The 20,601-nt window shown below is 41.5% G+C and overlaps 1 protein-coding gene across 1 annotated transcript; it reads left to right on the top strand.

Annotated features, from left to right (window-relative positions):
- The first annotated feature begins 6,045 nt into the window (after nt 1-6,045).
- On the top strand, nt 6,046-18,885 carry GRXCR2 (glutaredoxin and cysteine rich domain containing 2). The gene is made up of 3 exons (XM_025389299.1): nt 6,046-6,399; nt 11,884-12,111; nt 18,703-18,885. Exons 1-3 carry the CDS (start codon nt 6,046-6,048, stop codon nt 18,883-18,885), a joined length of 765 nt encoding a protein of 254 aa, XP_025245084.1.
- The last annotated feature ends 1,716 nt before the right edge of the window (nt 18,886-20,601 follow it).

Here is a 20,601-nt window from a genome sequence, read left to right as displayed (position 1 = left end):
TTCTCTAACCTTGTGTTCTCGCTTCATTTCATTCATTTGATCTTCAATCACTGATACCCTTTCTTCCACTTGATCGAATCAGGTACTGAAGCTTGTGCATGCATCACAAAGTTCTCGTGGCATGGTTTTCAGCTCCATCAGGTCATTTAAGGTCTTCTCTACACTGTTTATTCTAGTTAGCCATTCGTCTAACCTTTTTTCAAGGTTTTTAGCTTCCTTGCAATGGGTTTGAACATGCTCCTTTAGCTTGGAGTGGTTTGTTATTACCGATCTTGTGAAGCCTACTTCTGTCAACTCATCACAGTCATTCTCCATCCAGCTTTGTTCCTTTGCTGGCAAGGAGCTGTGATCCTTTGGAGGAGAAGAGGCACTCTGGTTTTTAGAATTTTCAGCTTTTCTGCTGTGTTTCTCCCCATCTTTGTGGTTTTATCTACCTTTGGTCTTTGATGTTGGTGACCTACAGATGGGGTTTTGGTGTAGATGTCCTTTTTGTTGATGTTGATGCTATTCCTTTCTGTTTGTTAATTTTCCTTTTAACAGTCAGGTCCCTCAGCTGCAGTTCTGTTGGAGTTTGCTGGAGGTCCACTCCAGACCCTGTTTGCCTGGGTATCACCAGCAGAGGCTGCACAACAGCAAAGATTGCAGAACAGCAAATATTTTTGCCTGATCCTTCCTCTGGAAGCTTCATCCCAGAGGGGCACCCACCTATATGAGGTGTCTGTTGGCCCCTACTGGGAAGTGTCTCCCTGTTAGGCTACATGGGAATCAGGGACCCACTTGAGGAGGCCGTCTGTCCATTCTCAGAGCTCAACAGCTGTGCTCAACCACTGGTCTCTTCAGAGCTGTCACACAGGGACAATTAACTCTGCAGAAGCTGTCTGCTGCCTTTTGTTCAGCTATACCCTGCCCACAGAGGTGAAGTCTATAGAGGCAGTAGGCTGTGCTGAGCTGTGGTGGACTCTGCCCAGTTCAAGCTTCCCGGTGGCGTTGTTTACCTACTCAAGCCTCAGTAATGGCGGATGCCCCTCCCTCAGCCAGGCTGCTGCCTTGCAGTTTGATCTCAGACTGCTGCATTAGCAGTGAGCAAGGCTCCGTGGGTGTGGGACTCACTGAGCCAGGCACAGGGGAGAATCTTCTTGTCTGCTGGTTGCTAAGACCTTGGGAAAACTGCAGTATTCAGGTGAGAGTGCCCGTTTTTCCAGGTACAGTCTGTCCCAGCTTCCCTTGGCTAGGAAAGGGAAATCCCCCGACTTCTTGTGCTTCCCAGGTGAGGCAACGCTCCACCCCATTTCGGCTTGCCCTCCATGGGCTGCACCCACTGTCCAACCAGTCCGAATAAGCTGAACCAGGTACCTTAGTGGGAAATGCAGAAATCACCTGTCTTCTGCATTGGTCATGCTGGGAACTACAGACCGGAGCTGTTCCTATTCAGCCATCTTGGAACGGATCTCTTCTCTACAGTTTTATAATCTAAATTCTATGTCACAGGAGATAAAATCTGTTATACCTTTTCCTACTTAATTTGTATCATAAACATGTTTCCATATTATTTTCTTATTTTTTCATATGAGGCGGGAGAATCACTTGAATCTGGGAGGCAGAGGTTGCAGTGAGCCAAGATTGCACCACTGCACTCCAGCCTGGTGACAGGGCAAGACTCTGTATCCACCCCCCCCCAAAAAAAAAAGAATAGTGAAGAGGTAGGATCAGAAGATTTTTTTAAAAATCTACCTTTCTACTAAGAAGAAGTATCTCCTCTCCCTTTTAAAAATGACTATATAACTTTTCATATTGTGGCATTTCTACTGTTGAACATTTAAGTTGTTTTCAATTTTTTTCCCAGTATGAATAATATTTCGGGGAGTATCTTTAAATAAATATCTTTCTTTAAAATTATTTTCTGAAGAGAAATAATTGGGGAGAAAGGAATGGATTTTTTTCATTTATTTTATTCTTGCTTATCAAAGTAAGATGAACTTATCACAAACAAGTAAAATATGATTAAACTGGGAAAGAAGAAACAAACACTCAAAATCCTCCACCCAGTTGCCAGAGGCAACTGATATTAGCGTTTTGCCACAACTTCTTTGGATATATGGAGCTACAATATTTTCTTTCTTAGGAGGTTTCAAAGATATAAATATTTTTAAGGCTTTTGATGATACTGCCAAAATTGCTTTCAATTTATCAATTTGTTCTTCTTCTTGAAGTGTATTTGTGACTATTCTGGAACCATCAACATCTGAAAATTTTCGCATGAGCATGATTGTTTCAAAACTTCCCATGATCTTAGGTTGGCTCACTGAAAATCTGTCTGTGAACATGGGAAATGGCATAAAAAATATTGAACAAAATGTTACTTGGAAAACTCATCTCCTGCTTTGTTTTTGTTGTTGTTACTGGCGTTCATTTTGGGGCAACTGAAAATGTTTACTTGACAAGTAATTGTGGAAGTCAGCTCACTGGTTTTTCTAGATGAAGATAGGCTATTGGTTATTTATTAATATTTGTTTCCTGGGAGAGATAGAAAAAAATAATCTTCTAGTTAGGAGTTCCCAATCTTTTTCATGGCATGGCATAGATAGAAAATAATAATGGTTGCATGCCTTGGTCTCAGCTACTCAGGAGACTGAGGAGGGAGGATTGCTTGAGCCCAGGAGGCAGAGGTTGCAGTAAGCTAAGATTGCACCACTTCACTCCAACCCGGGTGACAAAGCAAGACCATGTCTCCAAAAAAAAAAAAAAAAAAAAAAGGAAAATAATAATTGTTACATTTATATATGTGTGTGTGTATATGTATGTATATATATACACACACAATTTTTTTATATACATATACACACACAATTTTTTAAGAGACAGAGTTTCACTCTGTTATCCAGGCTGGAGTACAGTGGCATAATTGTAGTTCACTTTAGCCTCAAATTCATGGGCTCAAGCAATCCTCTTGCCTCAGCCTCCTGAGTAGCTGGGACTACAGACATGCACCACCATGCCCATATAATTTTTTAAAAACTTTTTGTAGAGACAAAGTCTCATTTTGCTGCCCAGGCTGGTCTCAAACTCTTGGGCTCAAGCAATCCTTCCACCCCAGTCTCCTGAGTAGCTGGGGTTACAGATGCGAGCCACCATGCCCAGCTTGATATTGTTCTATATGGTGAAGTAAATGAATAAGGCTAATGTAGTCCTGGGGCCCACCTGGCTGCCATGAGGGCTGAGAGATCAAGGTCTCAGTCTCCTGTAATTCATTGATGGTATGTCCCAGACAACTCTGCATCCAGGGGGAGTTATAATGTTATGAAAAGTGTATCTTTCTTTTGCTTTAAACATTGTTTCCCTAGTTCTTCTCTCCCACCTATTTCTTGCACCAGTTACACAGGGATTTACAACTGTGACACCTTTCCTTAGTAGAAAGGTAGATTAAAAAAAAAAAAAGTCTTCTGATCCTACCTCTTCACTATTTTTTTTTTTTTTTTTTGATGGTGTCTCGCTCTGTTGCCAGGCTGGAGTGCAGTGGTGCAATGTTGGCTCACTGCAACCTCTGCCTCCCGGGTTCAAGTGATTCTCCTGCCTCAGCCTCCCAAGTAGCTGGGACTATAGGTGCCCGCCACCATGCCTGGCTAATTTTTGTATTTTTAGTAGAGACAGGGTTTTACCATGTTGGCCAGTGTGGTCTCGATCTCTTGACCTAGTGATCCACCCGCCTCAGCCTCCCAAAGTGCTGGGATTACAGGCGTGAGCCACTGCGCCCAGCCCCCTTTTCAATATTCTACACAAAATATGCTCAATTCCTTTTTAAAAAGCTTTGTGTATTTGGTTTCTCTCACCTGAAGTCATTCATTCAACAATTACTGAGTTCTATTATGTACTGGGCACTTTGAAAAACACTGGAAATATATAGATGGTAAGGACAGCTTCTGACTGCAAGGTGTTCACAGTTAAATGGCGGGAAAAATAGGAAGGGCAAGGGAAAGTGAGAAGCACCTGAATGGCGGTAGGTCCGAAAGTCCAATGGCATTCTCCCTGGGGCAGGTGGGAAGGCTGCCCAGAAGCAGCGACATTTGAGGTATGACTTGAAGGAGGAATGGAAATTTGACACTCTAAATCAGGAAACAGAGTACTGGATAAGAGACAGAAACTTGTGGGTTTGAGAAATGGGTAAGCTTCTTGTTGGTGTAACTGGAACATCAATCCCAGGCAGCCCCTGGAAGAGTGACAGAGGGCAAGGCTGGAAAGGAAGGAAGGTGAGGCTGGTTTTTGAGGGGCTTTGCCTGTCACATGGAACAGTTAAGATTTATGCCCTGAACCACTGGAAAAGATTTTTCAGCAGGAGACTGACACCTGCAGACTTGTTGTTTTGGACTATCGCTCTCACATCAATATGGAGAATGGAATTGGTGGTGAGTAGGGAAGTCCTTGGGAGACAGCTGCAACTTTAAAAACAGAAGTGATGAGGGTTTGACCTAGGGCCAGGGTGACAGGGGTGGATGAAAGAAGGCAGTGGTGATAGAATCCATGTGAATGGGCTGGGCGTAGTGGCTCAGGCCTGTAATCCCAGCACTTTGGGAGGCTGAGGCGGGTGGATCACGAGGTTAAGAGAATGAGACCGTCCTGGCCAATATGGTGAAACCTCATCTCTACAAAAAATACAAAAATTAGCTGGGTATGGTGGCGCATGCCTGTAGTCCCAGCTACTCGGGAGGTTGAGGCAGGAGAATTGTTTGAACTCAGGAGGTGGAGGTTGCAGTGAGCCGAGATCGCGCCACTGCACTCCAGCCTGGCAACAGAGCGAGACACTGTCTAAAAAAAAAAAAAAAAAGGAATCCATGCGAATGGCTGTAGGGGAACAGGAGGAGGGGTCAATTTGGGCAACTCAGTGAATGGTGATGCTGGTAGCAAAAGACAGGGAGAAAGGCTTTACTCCACTTTCAGCTCCTCACATCCAACCTACCCTTTTCCACCCAGCCCAAGGACACTTTTCTTTACAAACCTTCTTCCATCCTTATTTCCTTAGAGACCACTTCTTCCCAGAGTGGCGATTCTGGGATTCAGCTGCGGGCAATTTGCTCTCTAAGCATGAGGTTATTATTTCACCTGTATTAGGTCTGTTCCCTGCATGGGATTGTAAGACTGTTCTCAGGCCCAGGTCGCATGCTTCTGTGCTATTCACCCCAGCCACTATTTCAGTGTCGGGCATTTATGAAGTCCAATAGGCAGTGGGGACTTGTGCTGTGCTTTCAAATGAAATCTTAAATATAAAATACATACCAAGTGGAGCTGCTCTGGTTAGTGTAGGGGGAGAAGGCCCAGAATCCAGGACCCTCAGCCTTCTCCTGTTTTTAGCAGCAGCCCCCAAGAACCTCCACTGTACCTAAGACCTCATTTCCTCTTCTAGGACAGAACTGGAAAACTTCTGGTTACGTGGACTGATCATGGGTTTTGAAGTCAGATAGATCTGGGTTCAAATCCTCGCTCTGTCACTTACTTAGGTGTAATAGAGCAGACAAATGATGAAGACAAATGACAAGTGGCTCTAAGCCTCATTTTCCCCTCTGTAAAAAAGATAACATTTTCTTTGTAGGGTTATTGTCAGGATGAAGTAAAATAATGCATGTAACAATCTCTGGCACTTATGAAATGCTCACTAGATTTTAATTGTCATTGCTAACAGTAAGAAGACACTTGTTAACTAATTGAGTGTCTGATCCTTATTGAATTGGTACATGTCCAGTCTAAATAAACTTCTTCATCCTCAGGTTAAGAAAAGCTAGGGTTGGGGTGAAGTCACGGTGAGCTTGGGATTATGAGAAGAATCAATCTTGTCTTACATTCCATCCACTCCATCAAACCAGAATCGCCTGCCTTTTCATGAAGGTCTATCAATATTTAATGTATAGGTGTCAGTTGCTGTAAACTGACCATACCCCAGCAACAACTTGAATTAATTATATGCAGGAGGAGAGAAAATAAAATGCCTTTTTCTCAGAGGCCCAAGTTTCACTGGCTACACGGAAGGCTGGAAACCACAGGGTGAACTTTCTGCAGATGGAGGACCCCGAGAAGAAAGTGAATCAGAAGAGTGATGGCAAACCCCGGAAAGTACGATTTAAAATCTCCTCCTCCTACAGCGGTCGAGTACTGAAGCAGGTCTTTGAGGATGGGCAGGAATTAGAGTCACCAAAGGAGGAATACCCTCACAGTTTTCTGCAAGAGTCTCTTGAACCAATGGATGGTGTTTATGGGACTGGGGAAGCCCCCAGGCCCAGGGAAGCCCCCAGGCCCCAGCTGTACTCCCCTAAGCTGACTGCTCAGAGGATCAGTGTGTTTAGAGAGGGTAATGCCTACACCTTGGCAGGCGGCCAGCCTCTGTTCAACAATTACAAGGCGAATGACCATAAGGTTGGTATTGTGCATGGCACATAGGCTTTAAGAGTAGGGCTTCCTAAAATGTGTTTAGAGAAATGCCTAAATGGTTCAGATTTGTGTCTTGTTCACCCTCTGGTACCAACGAGAGCAATTGGTGCACCAAATGGGAAGCTGTTATTAGACGAATATTTCCGGGGTAAAAATAACATGCTTGTTGACTACTAATTGGAAAGTGCAATGAGCATATATAGTATTCAAATTCCATCCAAGGTAATACATTGTAATTGGATCTTTGACTGAGTTTTCCTGGAATGTAAATTAAATAGAGGTGCAGTGGTTTTCAGGTTGTCAGACTGCGGTTTTAGACAATTATGCAGTCTTTTTGTTTCCTGAAAGAGCTGAGTATTTGAAAGTGCTCATTTTACTCCAGCCAATTATTCAGCTTGCAGTTTATCCATGTCTTGTTTTTTACCCCCATTGCCTTCCTCCTACTGCCTACTTTGTCTCTTTATTTTTCCTTTCCGTTGCTCGTTAGCATAAGCTCTGGGTAGTTGGAGTCCTGGGAAGGGATGGTGAAACGCAAATCAGCCAGAGGACATGTTACGTGGGGAAGAAGTTTGAGCTAATGGTTCAATTGAAACATGTGTTTAATCTATGAATTTCAATTACTTTCCAGTACCACGGATAATCAAAAGTCCATACATGATTTTCTTTTAAGGTAGAACCTGGAAAACATTCACTGATATCCAAAAATTCATAGGAGATGTATATATGCTGTCAGTGGGACCATTAATGCCTTTTTAAAAAAGATAAAATACAATTATGTAATGTATCCATGGTATTAATGAATAGCACACCAGGATGTGTTCTCATCTTTAAAGTGTGAGAGCCAGATAATTACTCTTGAATTATTTTTATTGTTAGTTTCCTAAGGGAATAGATAATGCATCTATTGCAGATAAATGTATTACTGGCTTTACTGGCATTGGTAATTATAGGCATGTTCACAATTACCAAAGATAACAGTAGGCTTGTTTTTGATATTAAAGGGGGCTGAAATGAATGACCTCTTATCTTAATGGGGTGACTTACGCGTTACAAAGTGTCGTCACATGCTATCTCTGTCTGTATCAATGGCATTGGGTCTTCACCATAACCTTGGGGAGAAAAGCCAAAGTATGGTCATTCCCATTTTGCAGATGAGAAAAATTGAGGGCCAAGTTGTTAAGGGATCCATCTGATACTACAGAGTCAGAATAAGAATCCAGATCTTCTGATTCTACAAATGTTTTTCTTTAGGGCATGTTCCTTTTTTTAGAGAACCATATTATTACATGATAATAATAGCTACCATTTGTTGAGTGCTTATTAGGTCCTAGGTACTTGGCTAGTCTTGTACTTACACTATTTCTTTTGAACTATGTCTTACTTGTAGATTTAGAATTCACAAAGTCACAGTTCATTCAAACCTTATACAAGGCCAAGTAGATACATTTTGGGTTGCTTGATCTTTATAAGTCATGTGCTAAATTTAGCATTGATGTAAATGTATAATTTTTTTTTTCTTTTTTAGAGACAGGGTCTCACTGTGTCACCCTGGTTGGAGTGCAGTGGTATGATCATAACTCACAGCAATCTCAAACTCCTGGGCTCAAGGGATCCTCCTGCCTCAGCCTCCCTGGTAGCTAGGACTATAGAATTTATAAATCTAGGTAAATGAGTCTCCACGGCAGCATGGCTCCGTTGGTTAAAACACAGTACTCTATGAGTTTTAGAGGCCACGTTGAAGGTCCAATTCCTGCTTGGCCTCGTTATCTCTGTTTTCTTTGTTTCCTGATCAAGTTCCCCATCCCAATCATAGCCAGCTTCTGAGCATGAGAGTGGCCAGGATGGATTCATGCAGCTCCACACCCTGGAACCGTTTGTCAATGTGGTATTTATGAAAAAGAAGAAAATGAGAGCTAATGTCATGACTTTTCAATAACGAATCCAAGTGTAAAACACCTCCTAGTAAATAGTGACTATGAGACTATATTGGGTAGCAATTAAGTGCAATAATTGAAAGCAAGGGCTCTGAACTCAAACAGATATATGTACACCATTGTTCATAGCAGCATTATTCTCAATTGCCTAAAGGTGGAAAGAACCCAAATGTCTATAGATTGATGAATGGAGAAACAAGATGTGGTTTGTACATACAACACAATATTATTCAGCCTTGAAAAGGAAGGACATTTTGACACATGCACAACGTGGATGACCCTTGAAGACGTTATACTAAATGAAATAAGCCAGTCACAAAAACACAAATACTGTATGATTGCACTTATTTGAGGTACCTAGAGTAGTCAAAATCATAGAGACAGCAAGCAGAATGGTGGTTGGCAGGGGCTGGGGGCAGGGGAGAAGAAGAGTCATTGTTTAATGGATACAGAGTTTCAATTTGGGAAGAAGAAAACCTTCTGGAGATGTATGGTGGTGATGGCTGCACAGTAATGTGAATGCACTTAATGCCACTGAATTATACACTTAGAAAGGGTTAAAATGGTAAATTCTATGTTATGTACAGATTACCATGATGATAAATATATATATATATAAAACAAGGGCTTTGATGCCAGTCAAACCTGAGCTTGATGTTCAGTCCTACCCATTTACTGCCTAAGCTTGAACAAGCTAGTTAACCCTGTTGACCTTCGGCATCATTGTGATATGAGGGTAATCAAAGGACTTGCTTAAGAGAGTTGTTGTGATGATTTTAAAAGATAATACATAAGAAACTCTTAGCATTGTGCCTGGCACATTTTATGCACTTAGCAAATGTTACCCACCATTGTAATAACGAGCAGGTTCTTATCAAAGAAATGTTGAGTCTTTTAAATTTTGTGTGATGGGTAGAGGAAAAGGTTATAAATAATTAAAATATTTTAAGCAATTAAAACTGAAGTTTATAAGGTTCAAAGAAAATGGAAGGGAAAAGGAAGGGAGGTAACATTTACTGAACACCTACTTTAAACATATTGCATAATTTCATCTTCACAAGATGTCTATGAGAGTTTTACAGATTGGAAAAACAGTAGTTCATAAGGGTTAACTAACTTGCAAATCTCACACAGTTGCCAAATAACATTTTAATACAATTTAAACTCAAGTCTGTCTATCTCCAAAGCCACTGAATTTCTAGTACCCAATAAGGCATTTCTGCATTTAAAAACAGAACAGTGGAAAGATGTAATAGTGCCTGATCAATAATCTCTAGGCATGTTGCCACAGACAAAAGAGTATTTACAAGTGCTCAATCACACAGGTTGCCATTCTGTGCACTAGGAGGAAATGAAAAATTCTTGGCTCTGTCCTGGCCCTCTATCATGTAGGAGTGGGTGTTCCTCATTGACATTTGATGTAACCACATAATGTGAACTTTCATTACACCCAGAGAGTTTCCTTAGACACAAGGAAGAATTTGCCTATCAGTGTAACTAAAACTTTTACACCTTAAAAGTGATTTGAGACCCTCCATCTTTGGGGTACATCAAAAAATAAACTTGCTCTCTTGGGTGTCTCACTGAGCAGCTCAGAAACAGGGGTTTGGAGTAGGTGATCTCAGATTCTCTTAGCATATTGAGAGTTTTGTCTTGAAAAAAAGAAATCAGCTCTAGAAATGAAAAGCTTCCTAGTAACTGAACCTCATTGGCTATTACTAGAAGTAGAAATGGAACCTTCCAAAAGTACCACCATCCTTATCTTCTGATATTCAGAAACTGATAGTCCAGAGTGTGAAATAAGAATCCAGCCTGCATAAAACAATAGGAAATGGAAGCTGCTACACGATCCCTTGAAGAAAGGGAGAGAAAATAGGACCAGATAGGAAGCTTGTGGCTTAATAAATAATTATTGCAAACTCCATGGGTGTTTCAAGAAAGAGAGCCTGAATATTGAAGTCTTGCTCAAGCCAGGTTATGGCTGAATATACAAGGGCCTTAAATACAAGACTGCTTAACTGTAGCATATAAATAGATTTGGTTTATACAGTCTTACAAGCAGGGCAGAATATTTCATGCTGAGGTATTTAGTTGTGTAGTATGATTGTGCATGCACTACAGAAGAATAATTTTAAATAACAACAATGGCAACAATACTCACAATCTGCATAGTATCTCCAGCTTTTGTGAACACTGTTTTACAGGTTTTTCATGGCACCTCCCACCCCCAGAAGTTGACACAGGAACCTTGCTCAATCAGCAGAGAAGCCAATAGAGTGTTGGAGAAGGTACTGAGACTTGGGTTCCTAAGTATGAACTCTTACATCGCTAGGTTTAGGGATGTTAGAGGCTCCCTGAGGGGAGGCTGGGGTAATTGGAGGGCACTCAAGAGTCTCAGGACAACACATGTTTACCACTCATTTCTGTATTTTAATTACTAGCTTGTCTGTGGCGATGCTGGATGTCAGTCCCTTTGCAAACGAGCAAACTAAAGTTGAGAGGTTACATGACTTTCCTGTATGTCACAATCACACTACACAACTAAATACCTCAGCATGAAATATTCTGCTCTGCTTACAGAACTGTATAAACCAAATCTGTTTAGATGCTGCAGTCAGGCAGTCTTTTATTTAAAGTAATTTCTAAACAGTTACCCTCCAGTCCTCTTTTCTGCACTGTGGTATTGTCCAGGTTTATTCCTGAGCAAATGATTAAGTAACACATGAAAAATCCATGCAAGAGAACAAAAGCTATTAATAATGATGCTTTAGAAGTCTATTTATTGGCACAGACGATTTTCATATTATATAGGTAATGAAAAAATAGGTTGCAACAGAGTATATATTATGATCCTATTTTTTTGGGGGGGGGAATACTTTTAAATAGTGTGATATAGGTGGTAAAAATATGCGCTTTAGGATGACAGATTGGGTTTCAATTCTAGTCACAGTGCCCGAGTAACTCTGTCACCTTGGTGAGGCACTTAACCCCACTGAGGCTCAGTCTCCTCACCTTAAAATGTGGAAACCATAGCATCTGCCTCATAGGGATGTTTGGGGAGAAACCGAGGCAATGTTGGTAAAATGCCTAGCATGATGCCTGAGACACAAATAGTGCCAATAAATGGTATCTACTAATATTATTATTTATGCTGATAAAAAATTGGAGAGATATTTATATAAAACAAAAAAGTATCCCTCTGTATTTATTAAACACTCATTGTACCTAGTCCTGCATTGGCTGTTGGGGTATGCAGTACAAATAGAAGCTGTAGCCCCTGCCCTCCAGACTCTCATACTGAGTAGTTCAGCTTTGATTGGTCACCAGCAACAGGAAGAAGGAAGCTGGCTTTCATGGCTTTTAGAGAGAGCAAACAGACCAGGGAATGAACTGTGACTTTGGGGTCTGATGGGATCAAAAATGCTGGGTGGTGGAAGTTCCTTCTCTGCTGTTTCCTGGTGTGTTGGACAGGTTCTGCAGCCCTCTACTTGGTGATTGGTGGTAAAGTTTCCATGCTCATTCTCCATTTCTCTAGCCCCTACCTATTATAGATTTTGGAAAGATAATCATCTACACTAATAACCTGAAAATCATTCGAACCCCAATGGACAAGAGAGACTTTGTGAGGAAAATTCTCCAGAAGGAAGAAGAGGCTGAAGAAGAGTCTCTGATGAACAAAGAAGAAAGCTATGGAGGCAGGGACCAGCAAGATAGACCTTTGGTGGAGGCAGAAAGCACATTCCCCCATAACCGGTATACACAGGTGCGTTGGGGAGCTTGACTGTCCTACTCGGAGTTGGCCCTACAGCAATGGTCTCCAAGCTGGCTTGATTGTGCACTGCTTAAGTAAAACCTTTTGAATATGAATACTTAAGATATCTAAATTTGAAGATATGAGGAATTTTAACATTTGTTATATTTTAATGGTACATTGTTAGCAATAGCAGTTATAAGTCCATATTTCAGATACTCTAAATTTTAAATTTTTTGGCTGACTTCTTTTTAGATTTGATTAAATATTTATTGTTTTTGCTGTACAATGTGGTTTATGAACAGCTGGTTCTAGAGGTGGAAAAAAATCAGCCCTATTTTCTTTTTTCTTTCTTTCTTTTTTTTTTTTGAGAAGGAGTTTCACTCTTTTTGCCCAGGCTGGATTGCAATGGCATGATCTTGGCTTACTGCAACCTCTGTCTCCTGGATTCAAGTGATTCTCCTGCCTCAGCCTACCAAGAAGCTGGGATATCAGGCATCCACCACCATGCCTGTCTAATTTTTCTTGTATTTTTAGTAGAGACAGGGTTTCACCATGTTGGCCAGGCTGGTCTTGAACTCCTGTCTTCAAGTGATCCGCCCGCCTCGGCCCCCCAAAGTGCTGGGATTACAAGCATGAGCCACCACACCTGGCCTGGCCCTATCTTTTCTTATAGGTTCACTTGTTCTTCTGTTATTGGTGTTATCCTTGATCCATAGTCTCCTGGAAGACATTATGTAAAGTCATGATTCCATTTGGCAGATTAGTTTAGTTAAAACTAAGGAGTATCCTTTGTAAATCCACTAGACCAGGCACAAGTAAACTGCAATATGTTGCAATGTGCTGAAAGTGAACAAATGAGCTGGACGCCACTGTCAGCAACATTTGAACGTCACTCTTACTCTAGGGTCCCTTGAGTACCACACTTGTCTAGTGACGGCCTAACCTAATATGGCTGTTGGTGTCCACCAGTTTATTAAAAGTTAGTATAAAAATTCTTTTAAAAATGTGAATAAAGCTTAATATCTGCCTAATTGTAGATAAAAAGCAAATATAAATAGTTCCAATGTTTTCCTCTCATACCCCTTAGAAGTGTGTACACACCACCCTGGAAACCATTGCTCAGACATGCTCACACTGGGGGAGGAGGGCTGATAGTCATTAATTCACAGTGTGAGGTTGGGGGTGGAGGAAGCAATTTTGATGAATTTAAGCCAAAAGATTAAAAGCTTGGGTAGCTGGATAAATGAATTTTCTCTCTCTTAGATTCCATCTCTTGGGACTTGATGTTTTCTGTGGGATTCACTTTAATCTCCTGGGATTGCTATGGAAAAATGGGTCAGGGGCTTTCTGGAACTTGAGTGATGTCTCCACTCTGGGAGGGTTCAGATGATGAGAACAAGAAGGTCATGACTGGGCTTTGAGTGATGGCCTTAGACAAGAGGCACCAAAGGCTCCTTCTTATCTCATTTCTCCCATATCATGAGTCTATCTACCTCTCCACAATTTCTCTAAAATCTACTTTTTTCTTTCTTCCTTTCTACCTCTCCTTCCCTTCCCCTAGAGCATAAGCAACTGGGACTCTAGCAAAAGGTTCTGAAAGCTCTGCTCACATCCACTCACGTACTTTCCAACCTGCCCCCACACTCAAAAATATATTTTTAAATGTAATCTGATTAGGTCATCCCCTTTGTCACTGTATTAGTCCGTTTTCACATTGCTATAAAGATGGTACTTGAGACTGAGTAATATATAAACAAAGGAGGTTTCATTGACTCACAGTTCCAGATGGCTGGGAGGCCTCAGGAAACTTACAATCTTGCTGGAAGGTGAAGGGGAAGCAAGGCATGGCTTACATGGAAGTAGGGGAGAGAAAGAGAGAGAGAGAGTGCTTGAGAAAGTACCATGCTTTAAAACCACCAGCTCTGGTGAGAACTCACTTATCACGAGAACAGCATGAGGGAAACCGCCCCCATGATCCAATCACCTTCCACCAGGTTCCCCCCTTGACACATGGAGATTACAATTCAAGATGAGATTTGGATAGGGACACAGAGCCAAACCATATCAGTCACCCCCTCTAAGCTTTCAGTGTCTTTTCATTGCTTGGGATAAAACCCCAAACTCCTTACTTGTCCTAGAAAGCTCTGTGTAGCCTGGCCTCTGTTGGCCCCTCCAGCATCATCTCTTACACATGTCTTCTCATGCTCTTGACCCCAGACACACTGCCCATCTCCCCACCTCCATCCCTCATGTATTATTTTCTCTTTGCTACCAGAGGCCAATCCCCTCTGCCTTGAATGTCCCCAGACTCCCTACCACCTTGCCTTCAGCTTCTGAGATCTCAGAAGAGGCATCACTTCCTCAGAGGGATCTTCCCTGGCTTCCATGAGGAAAAAATCCTATAGGATTGACCTGTCAGTGCACCTTACACCCCTCTTCACAGTTGCAATCTTACTTTAATTTGTGTGATTATTTGGTTGGTGTTTGCTCTTACCAATTAGGTCTCCATGAGGGCAGGCCTGGCCATGTTTACGCTGGGTGCAACATTCTAGTTCCAGTATCAGAAAAATACAGCCTGGCATATAACAGATAACCAGTGAATATTAGTTAAATGTTTGTGGAAAGAATACTGGAATTTGAGACCAAAGTGCCAGCTGGTAAGAAGTCTTTGGCCATTACCTTCGCTCATCTTCTATGCAGAACTATTAAGAACCTATCCTGGGCCGGGTGTGGTAGTTCAGGCCTGTAATCCCAGGCAGAGGAGGGAGGATCCCTTGAGCCCAGGAGTTCGAGACTAGCCTGGGCAACATAATGAGACCTGTCTTTACAAAAAAATTTTTTAATAAAAGAACCTAACCTGGCAGCAGGCAGATGACTAAACATGTTGATCCAAAGCGCTACCTTCCCACTATAAAATTTTTAAATGCTATTATCTATCATACTATATTGTAAGTTGTAGGAGCATGTATTTTCAGAAGAGGACCAGAAATGATAAAACGCAGGTTATACTTCAGGCCTGATTAAAAAAGCAAGAGTAAGCCTGATATGACAATTACCTTTAAGCTCAATTTGGAGAGATCTGTGTTTTTTAGCTGTAATGCTATAAACTAGGACAGAGGTGTGCAGCAGAAGTTTGCTGTGAAAGGTTATATTTCACTTGTCTGTCCTTTAAACTCTGTTTTAAATTGCTATTTGTTTGCCCAATCCCTCATGCAGTAAATGCTCAGACAAGTTTTATTTCAAAAGAGAAGGTCAAAGAACATCAAGGAGCCCCTTCTGACCAAGAGCCTCTTTGTTCTGTTAGATGGAACGGGGCAGCAGTGAGAATCTGATGAAAGAGTAGGGCAAGGCTGAAAGCCGGGCCAGACTTGAGCCTCTGTATTAACTATCAAAGAAGAGGAGAGGAATAATTGAATTGAGCCACAGCAAAAGGTGGAAGGGGAAAAATTTGGCTTTGTGCTCAGTGAATTTGAGGCCATAAATCATCTGGGCTTCTTTATGCTTTATGTGATCTCACTTTGAGATAATAGCAATAATCATCTCATCATAATCAAAATCATAATAGCTGCCATTTATTGAGGACTCACGATAGCTAGGTACCATGACCAATGCTCCATGCAATAGTTCATTTAACTCTTTCAAGAACTCTGTGAGGTAGATATTATTAAAAGTCACATTCTGCAGCTAGGGAAACTGAGGCTTAGAGAGGTTAAATAACTTGCCAGAGGACATTACAGCCAGTAGTCAAATCTAGGTCCATCTGTTGAACAATCTCATGACCATAACCACCCTATTTTGCAGTCTCCATTGGCGTTGGTTACCATCTTCAGGGCTACACAAGCCTTGGAGTCTTCAGTAAAAGATCAAGCCCCTCTTCTTGGTCATGGAGCTAGTAAGAGGTGGATTGGTGGGTCTGTTGGGTTCTAGAATCTAAGCAATGCTGTGCAACTATGTTCTATATCCTACTAAATATTTTCTGAGAATAATTTAAAAGATAGAAAGGAAGAAAGAGGCTTATAGTGTATAAGTCTTGTATAGAGTGGTGCTTATTAAATACTTGCTGAATTAACTGAATGATTAAAAAGAGCATGTTGAGGGTAAGTGGTCAGAGAGTGGTAACCCAGAATAAGAATGGAAACTCCAGTGAAACTTCTAATAATGTAGCGCACCCTAGAACTATATGACATTAGGTATAATTTGATGGAAGACTTGTTCTTATTCTCTACAGCAGGCTTACTAGGTCATTTCATTAATCTTTCAATATCTGATCTGGCATTTTATGCAAATGAATTTTTGGATCACATGTATAGCATTATGGTAGGATTTTACTGTACTTTCCCTCGCAGTGTGGACTTATGTTATTAAAATCTCACTGGTATGAAGTACAAAACATAAAACCTAATGGATTTGGCAGGAAATGAATCGTGGCAATTTGTTTTAAGAATATTTTTGCAAATACGTATTATTTTGAATATTTTAAGAGAAGAAAACAAATTCTCCACTGTTAATATACTAAAATATGGTAGCAATCAATAAAATATTAACAAAAGGGTACATAGACATGATTTGAGTTTTTGTCAATTGGGTAATTACTTTCACTCCTTAAATCTAGAATAAATAAAATTCAGTACCTTCTTAGGCAATTTGCAGCATGATGGAGCTATTTTCAAAACTTATGCCTCCCTTTTCAGGGATTATTTTTATTCTTACATTATAAATGAAAGCTGAATGAGTTGGGTAGAGCTACCCAGTGGACTCCTGCTGTCTTGTTGGTCCCTAGAATTTAAGAACAGGAAGGGTTCTCCAGACATCAGTGTTCATTTGTTTATTCATTTGGCACAAGTAGTGTGCCAGGCACTGCACTAGGTGTTTGGGAAGTGATGGTGAAATGGTACAAGTCCAGAGAGCTCCCTGCCTAATCAACAGGAACTTTCATTGGAGTATGGGATACCTGTCATGCCAGGGGCAGTACAGGTGGCCATGGGGGTGGGGGAACTCCTGGTCCAGAGTGGTGGGTGGGCAAGGCTTCCTGGAGAAAGAGCTGCTAAGCTGATTTCTGGGGACAAGTAGGAGTTGGCCACATTGGGAGTGGGGAAAGGTCCCTAGAGACCAAGTACAGAGAGGCCCATGAACAAGATCCTGATGAAAGAAGTGACAAAAAATTTAAATCAGCTAAGGAGACTGGGTTTTATCCTGAGGTTTTATCTGGAGGGCAAGTGTTCATTAAAAAGTTTCCTGAGTGCTTTCTATGTGGCAGTGATACTGCAGGCAACTTAATGAGCATCAGTGGGGAGAACATACTACAAGACCAGAGGCATGGGTCCACACTCAGTTCATGCCATAGTCAGTGGGCTGTTGGGCTAGGATTGTAGTTCTGGGATGAAGAAAGCAGGATGGATTTGAGATTTTCAGAAGTTGAAATGGCCAGGACTTGGTACTGGATTCGCCAGGTTTCAATCTAGTGTCTCCCTTTATTTCTGGGAAGGTTCATAGTCTATAAGGAGTGCCAAGACCACCAATTTCCTATGGCTTTAAGGGGGACAGCAAGACAATAGCCAAGAAACATTTTCTGAAGAGCGGGAGTCAATAACTGGAGATTTGTTAGCAAGGCTTAGAAGTGAAATAACTGTTATGGTAAACCTATGATCTGACAGATAATATTGCATTATATATATTCTCTCTTTAATGTTCCAGCTACTCAGAAGGGTAAGCATTATTATTCACATTCTATAAATAAAGAAACAGATTGGGAGAGGCTAAGGGAACTATTCAAGTTGCACGGCTGATGGCAGACATAGCCTCAGTCCTAGTCTATTAACTCCAAAGTACAGAGCTCTTAATCACTGGGCCTTAGCTCTCAAAGAGAATAAAGATATAAATACTGCTAGCATTCAGAGCTAAGCTTTGAAGGATTGTAACATTTATTGATTCATTCATTTCTCCACTCAGTCTCTCAGTCACACAGAACAGTCTTTCTTGGGCACTTACTATGGACAACTACAATGAGGGGCTGTGTACATAGGCATTAGGAGCATGCATTCTGGTGCTCAAACCCCTGGGATGAGAACCCACCTCTTCCTCTTTCAAGCTGTGTGTGTGACCATTGGTAAACAACTTCTTAGTATCCCATTTTCCCATCTGCAACACAGGGATAATAATACACTATCTCACTGGGATTTTGTGAGGATTAGATGGATGATATATAGGAAGCTCTTAGAACAGCACCTGGCACCTATCAGGCATGCTACAAGGGTTCACTCGTAGTATTTGGCAATAAGGAAAATAAAGTCCTTGCCCTTTATGGAGCTTACAGAAAAAACAGGTCAGAGATAGTGACAAGGGCAATGAAGATCAGGAAGTCTCGGAATGCAAAGTGTGGTGGCAGGGGATGCCATCTTAGAGATGTCCACCAGGGGAATCCTCTCTGATAAAATTGCTGTGACTGTTCTGGGTCCCAGCCGATTCTCTCACTGACATCCATGGGAAGCATTTTCCTCTATTCTGTCCCAGTCTTTGCTGTAGTCTAGTACTGTTTTGATCTGCGTGTGAACAACAGACTTGAACTGCTGCTTTAACTAAACCCTAACCTGTTTCTTGCAGGAAGGGGATATTCCCGAGGACAGCTGTTTTCACTGCCGAGGGTCGGGCAGTGCCACCTGTTCTCTGTGCCACGGCAGCAAGTTCTCGATGCTGGCCAACAGATTTAAGGAGTCCTATCGGGCCCTGAGGTGCCCTGCCTGCAATGAGAATGGCCTACAGCCTTGCCAGATTTGCAATCAATAGTCCGTGGCTTTTGCATGTCCACTGCTATCTTACCCTCCCTGAAGTTCTTTCTAATAAACCACCCCCTTCTCCTCCTGCCTCTCCCAACAAGGAGGCCGCAGTGGCTGCAGTCACTCCCACTGCTGGCAAAACTCAATTATCTGGTGACATTTTGTGAGGCTGGTAACATCTCTGTGTGGGTCTAAGTGGCAGGGGCATTTTCGAATTAGAGTCTGCTTTGAAACTGGTTCTAAAATTATCCTTCCAGGATGGTGTGAGTGTATCTCACTTGACTTAGCTCAGTTTTCTCCTTGCTTCAGTGAACAAATACATGTACACTCCAGGCATCAGGTTGGGAGTCATTTTGCAAAATTATGTGGTGAGAAAGGAATAAAAAAGGCAGGTTTCTGATAAACTGAATTCTTGTTGCTTATAATGCATCTCAAATGATTATTGGTCAAATTGAATTTCTGATTAAGCAGAAGAGGAAAGAGACGGCCAATGCTGAACGCACTAACAGGCCACAGCAAGCAAAATGGGATGTTCATTCTGGAGACAGGCAAGCCAAAAAGCCTTCCCTTTCAAAGTCCTGAACCTCTTCCATGCGGTGTGCTTGGATAATATTTATGCAGACAGTGAGCAATACTATTTCTTAAGTCAACAGGAGATAAGACATTTTTGCGTGCCTCTAACTACTGAGGTTATAAGCCAAGTCAAAGCTATTTATGATAAATTTGGTGCTCAAATATGTGTGTATGATATAACTTCTTCCAGCCCCTGAATTACTACCAAATAAATAAATCCACTTTAAGTCTAGAACCTAGCTATGATCTCTTCATAAAGGACTGCAGGTATTTTATAGATTACCTACTGGAAATCTCTAAAAGAAAAAAATTAACCAAGGCTGATTTTTAGCAGTAATGTTTCTACTATCCATGAATATGCATAGTAAGGATGATTCTTTCCTCTTGAGGTTGGTTATAAAATTAGAACATACTTTTGTTAATGAACTTTTGTAGCTCTAACACCCACTCCCCAAGCCCTTAAGAATAACACTGCAAAATTTATCTCTTGAGACCTGCTGCGTTCTGTGATAATAATTTTGATTTCATAACTTAATAATTTCTCAGGATTTGTTTGTTATTCTCTAATATTCAGCATTTAATATAATTTAACAATGGAATGCTTTTCAGGCAATATAAATACTTCTAATGAAAAAGATTAAAATATTTTCGAAGCCATGATAGTTTTGCCTGTCCTTTCATACTCAGGAGTTACCATATTGCTCACCAGTTTTCTTTGCTCCTGTCCTTAACCATTATACCTCCTGCTTCGGTTTATGTTTTCTCACAGCTGTTGGCTCTTCTGCCTTTTCAGAAGGAGGGATGTCGAGAGTGTATTCTGCTTTAAAAAATTTTTTTTTATGGGAGACAGAGTCTGCTCAGTTGCTCAGGCTGGAGTGCAGTGGCACGATTTCGGTTCATTGCAACCTCTGCCTCCCAGGTTCAAGCGATATTCCTGGCTTCCGCCTCCTGAGTAGCTGGGATCACAGGCACACGCTACCACTCCCAGCTAAATTTTGTATTTTTAGTAGAGACGGGGTTTCATCATGTTGGCCAGGCTGGTCTCCAACTCCCGACCTCAGGTGATCCGCCCACCTCGCCTCCCAAAGTGCTGGGATTACAGGCATGAACCACCACGCCTGGCCCTATTCTGTTTTTTGACAAGAACATTCCA

The sequence above is a fragment of the Theropithecus gelada genome, chromosome 6 (assembly GCF_003255815.1).
Source record: "Theropithecus gelada isolate Dixy chromosome 6, Tgel_1.0, whole genome shotgun sequence".
In the NCBI taxonomy this organism is placed as follows: domain Eukaryota; kingdom Metazoa; phylum Chordata; class Mammalia; order Primates; family Cercopithecidae; genus Theropithecus; species Theropithecus gelada.
Note: the sequence above shows the minus strand (reverse complement) of the source record. Positions and strands in the feature narration are given on the sequence as shown.

Coding starts and splice junctions, on each gene's coding strand:
- GRXCR2 (XM_025389299.1), top strand. CDS start 6,046: ATGGAGGACCCCGAGAAGAAAGTGAATCAGAAGAGTGATGGCAAACCC. Junction 6,400..11,883: donor ACAAGGCGAATGACCATAAG/GTTGGTATTGTG, acceptor CCATTTCTCTAG/CCCCTACCTATTATAGATTT. Junction 12,112..18,702: donor CCCATAACCGGTATACACAG/GTGCGTTGGGGA, acceptor TGTTTCTTGCAG/GAAGGGGATATTCCCGAGGA.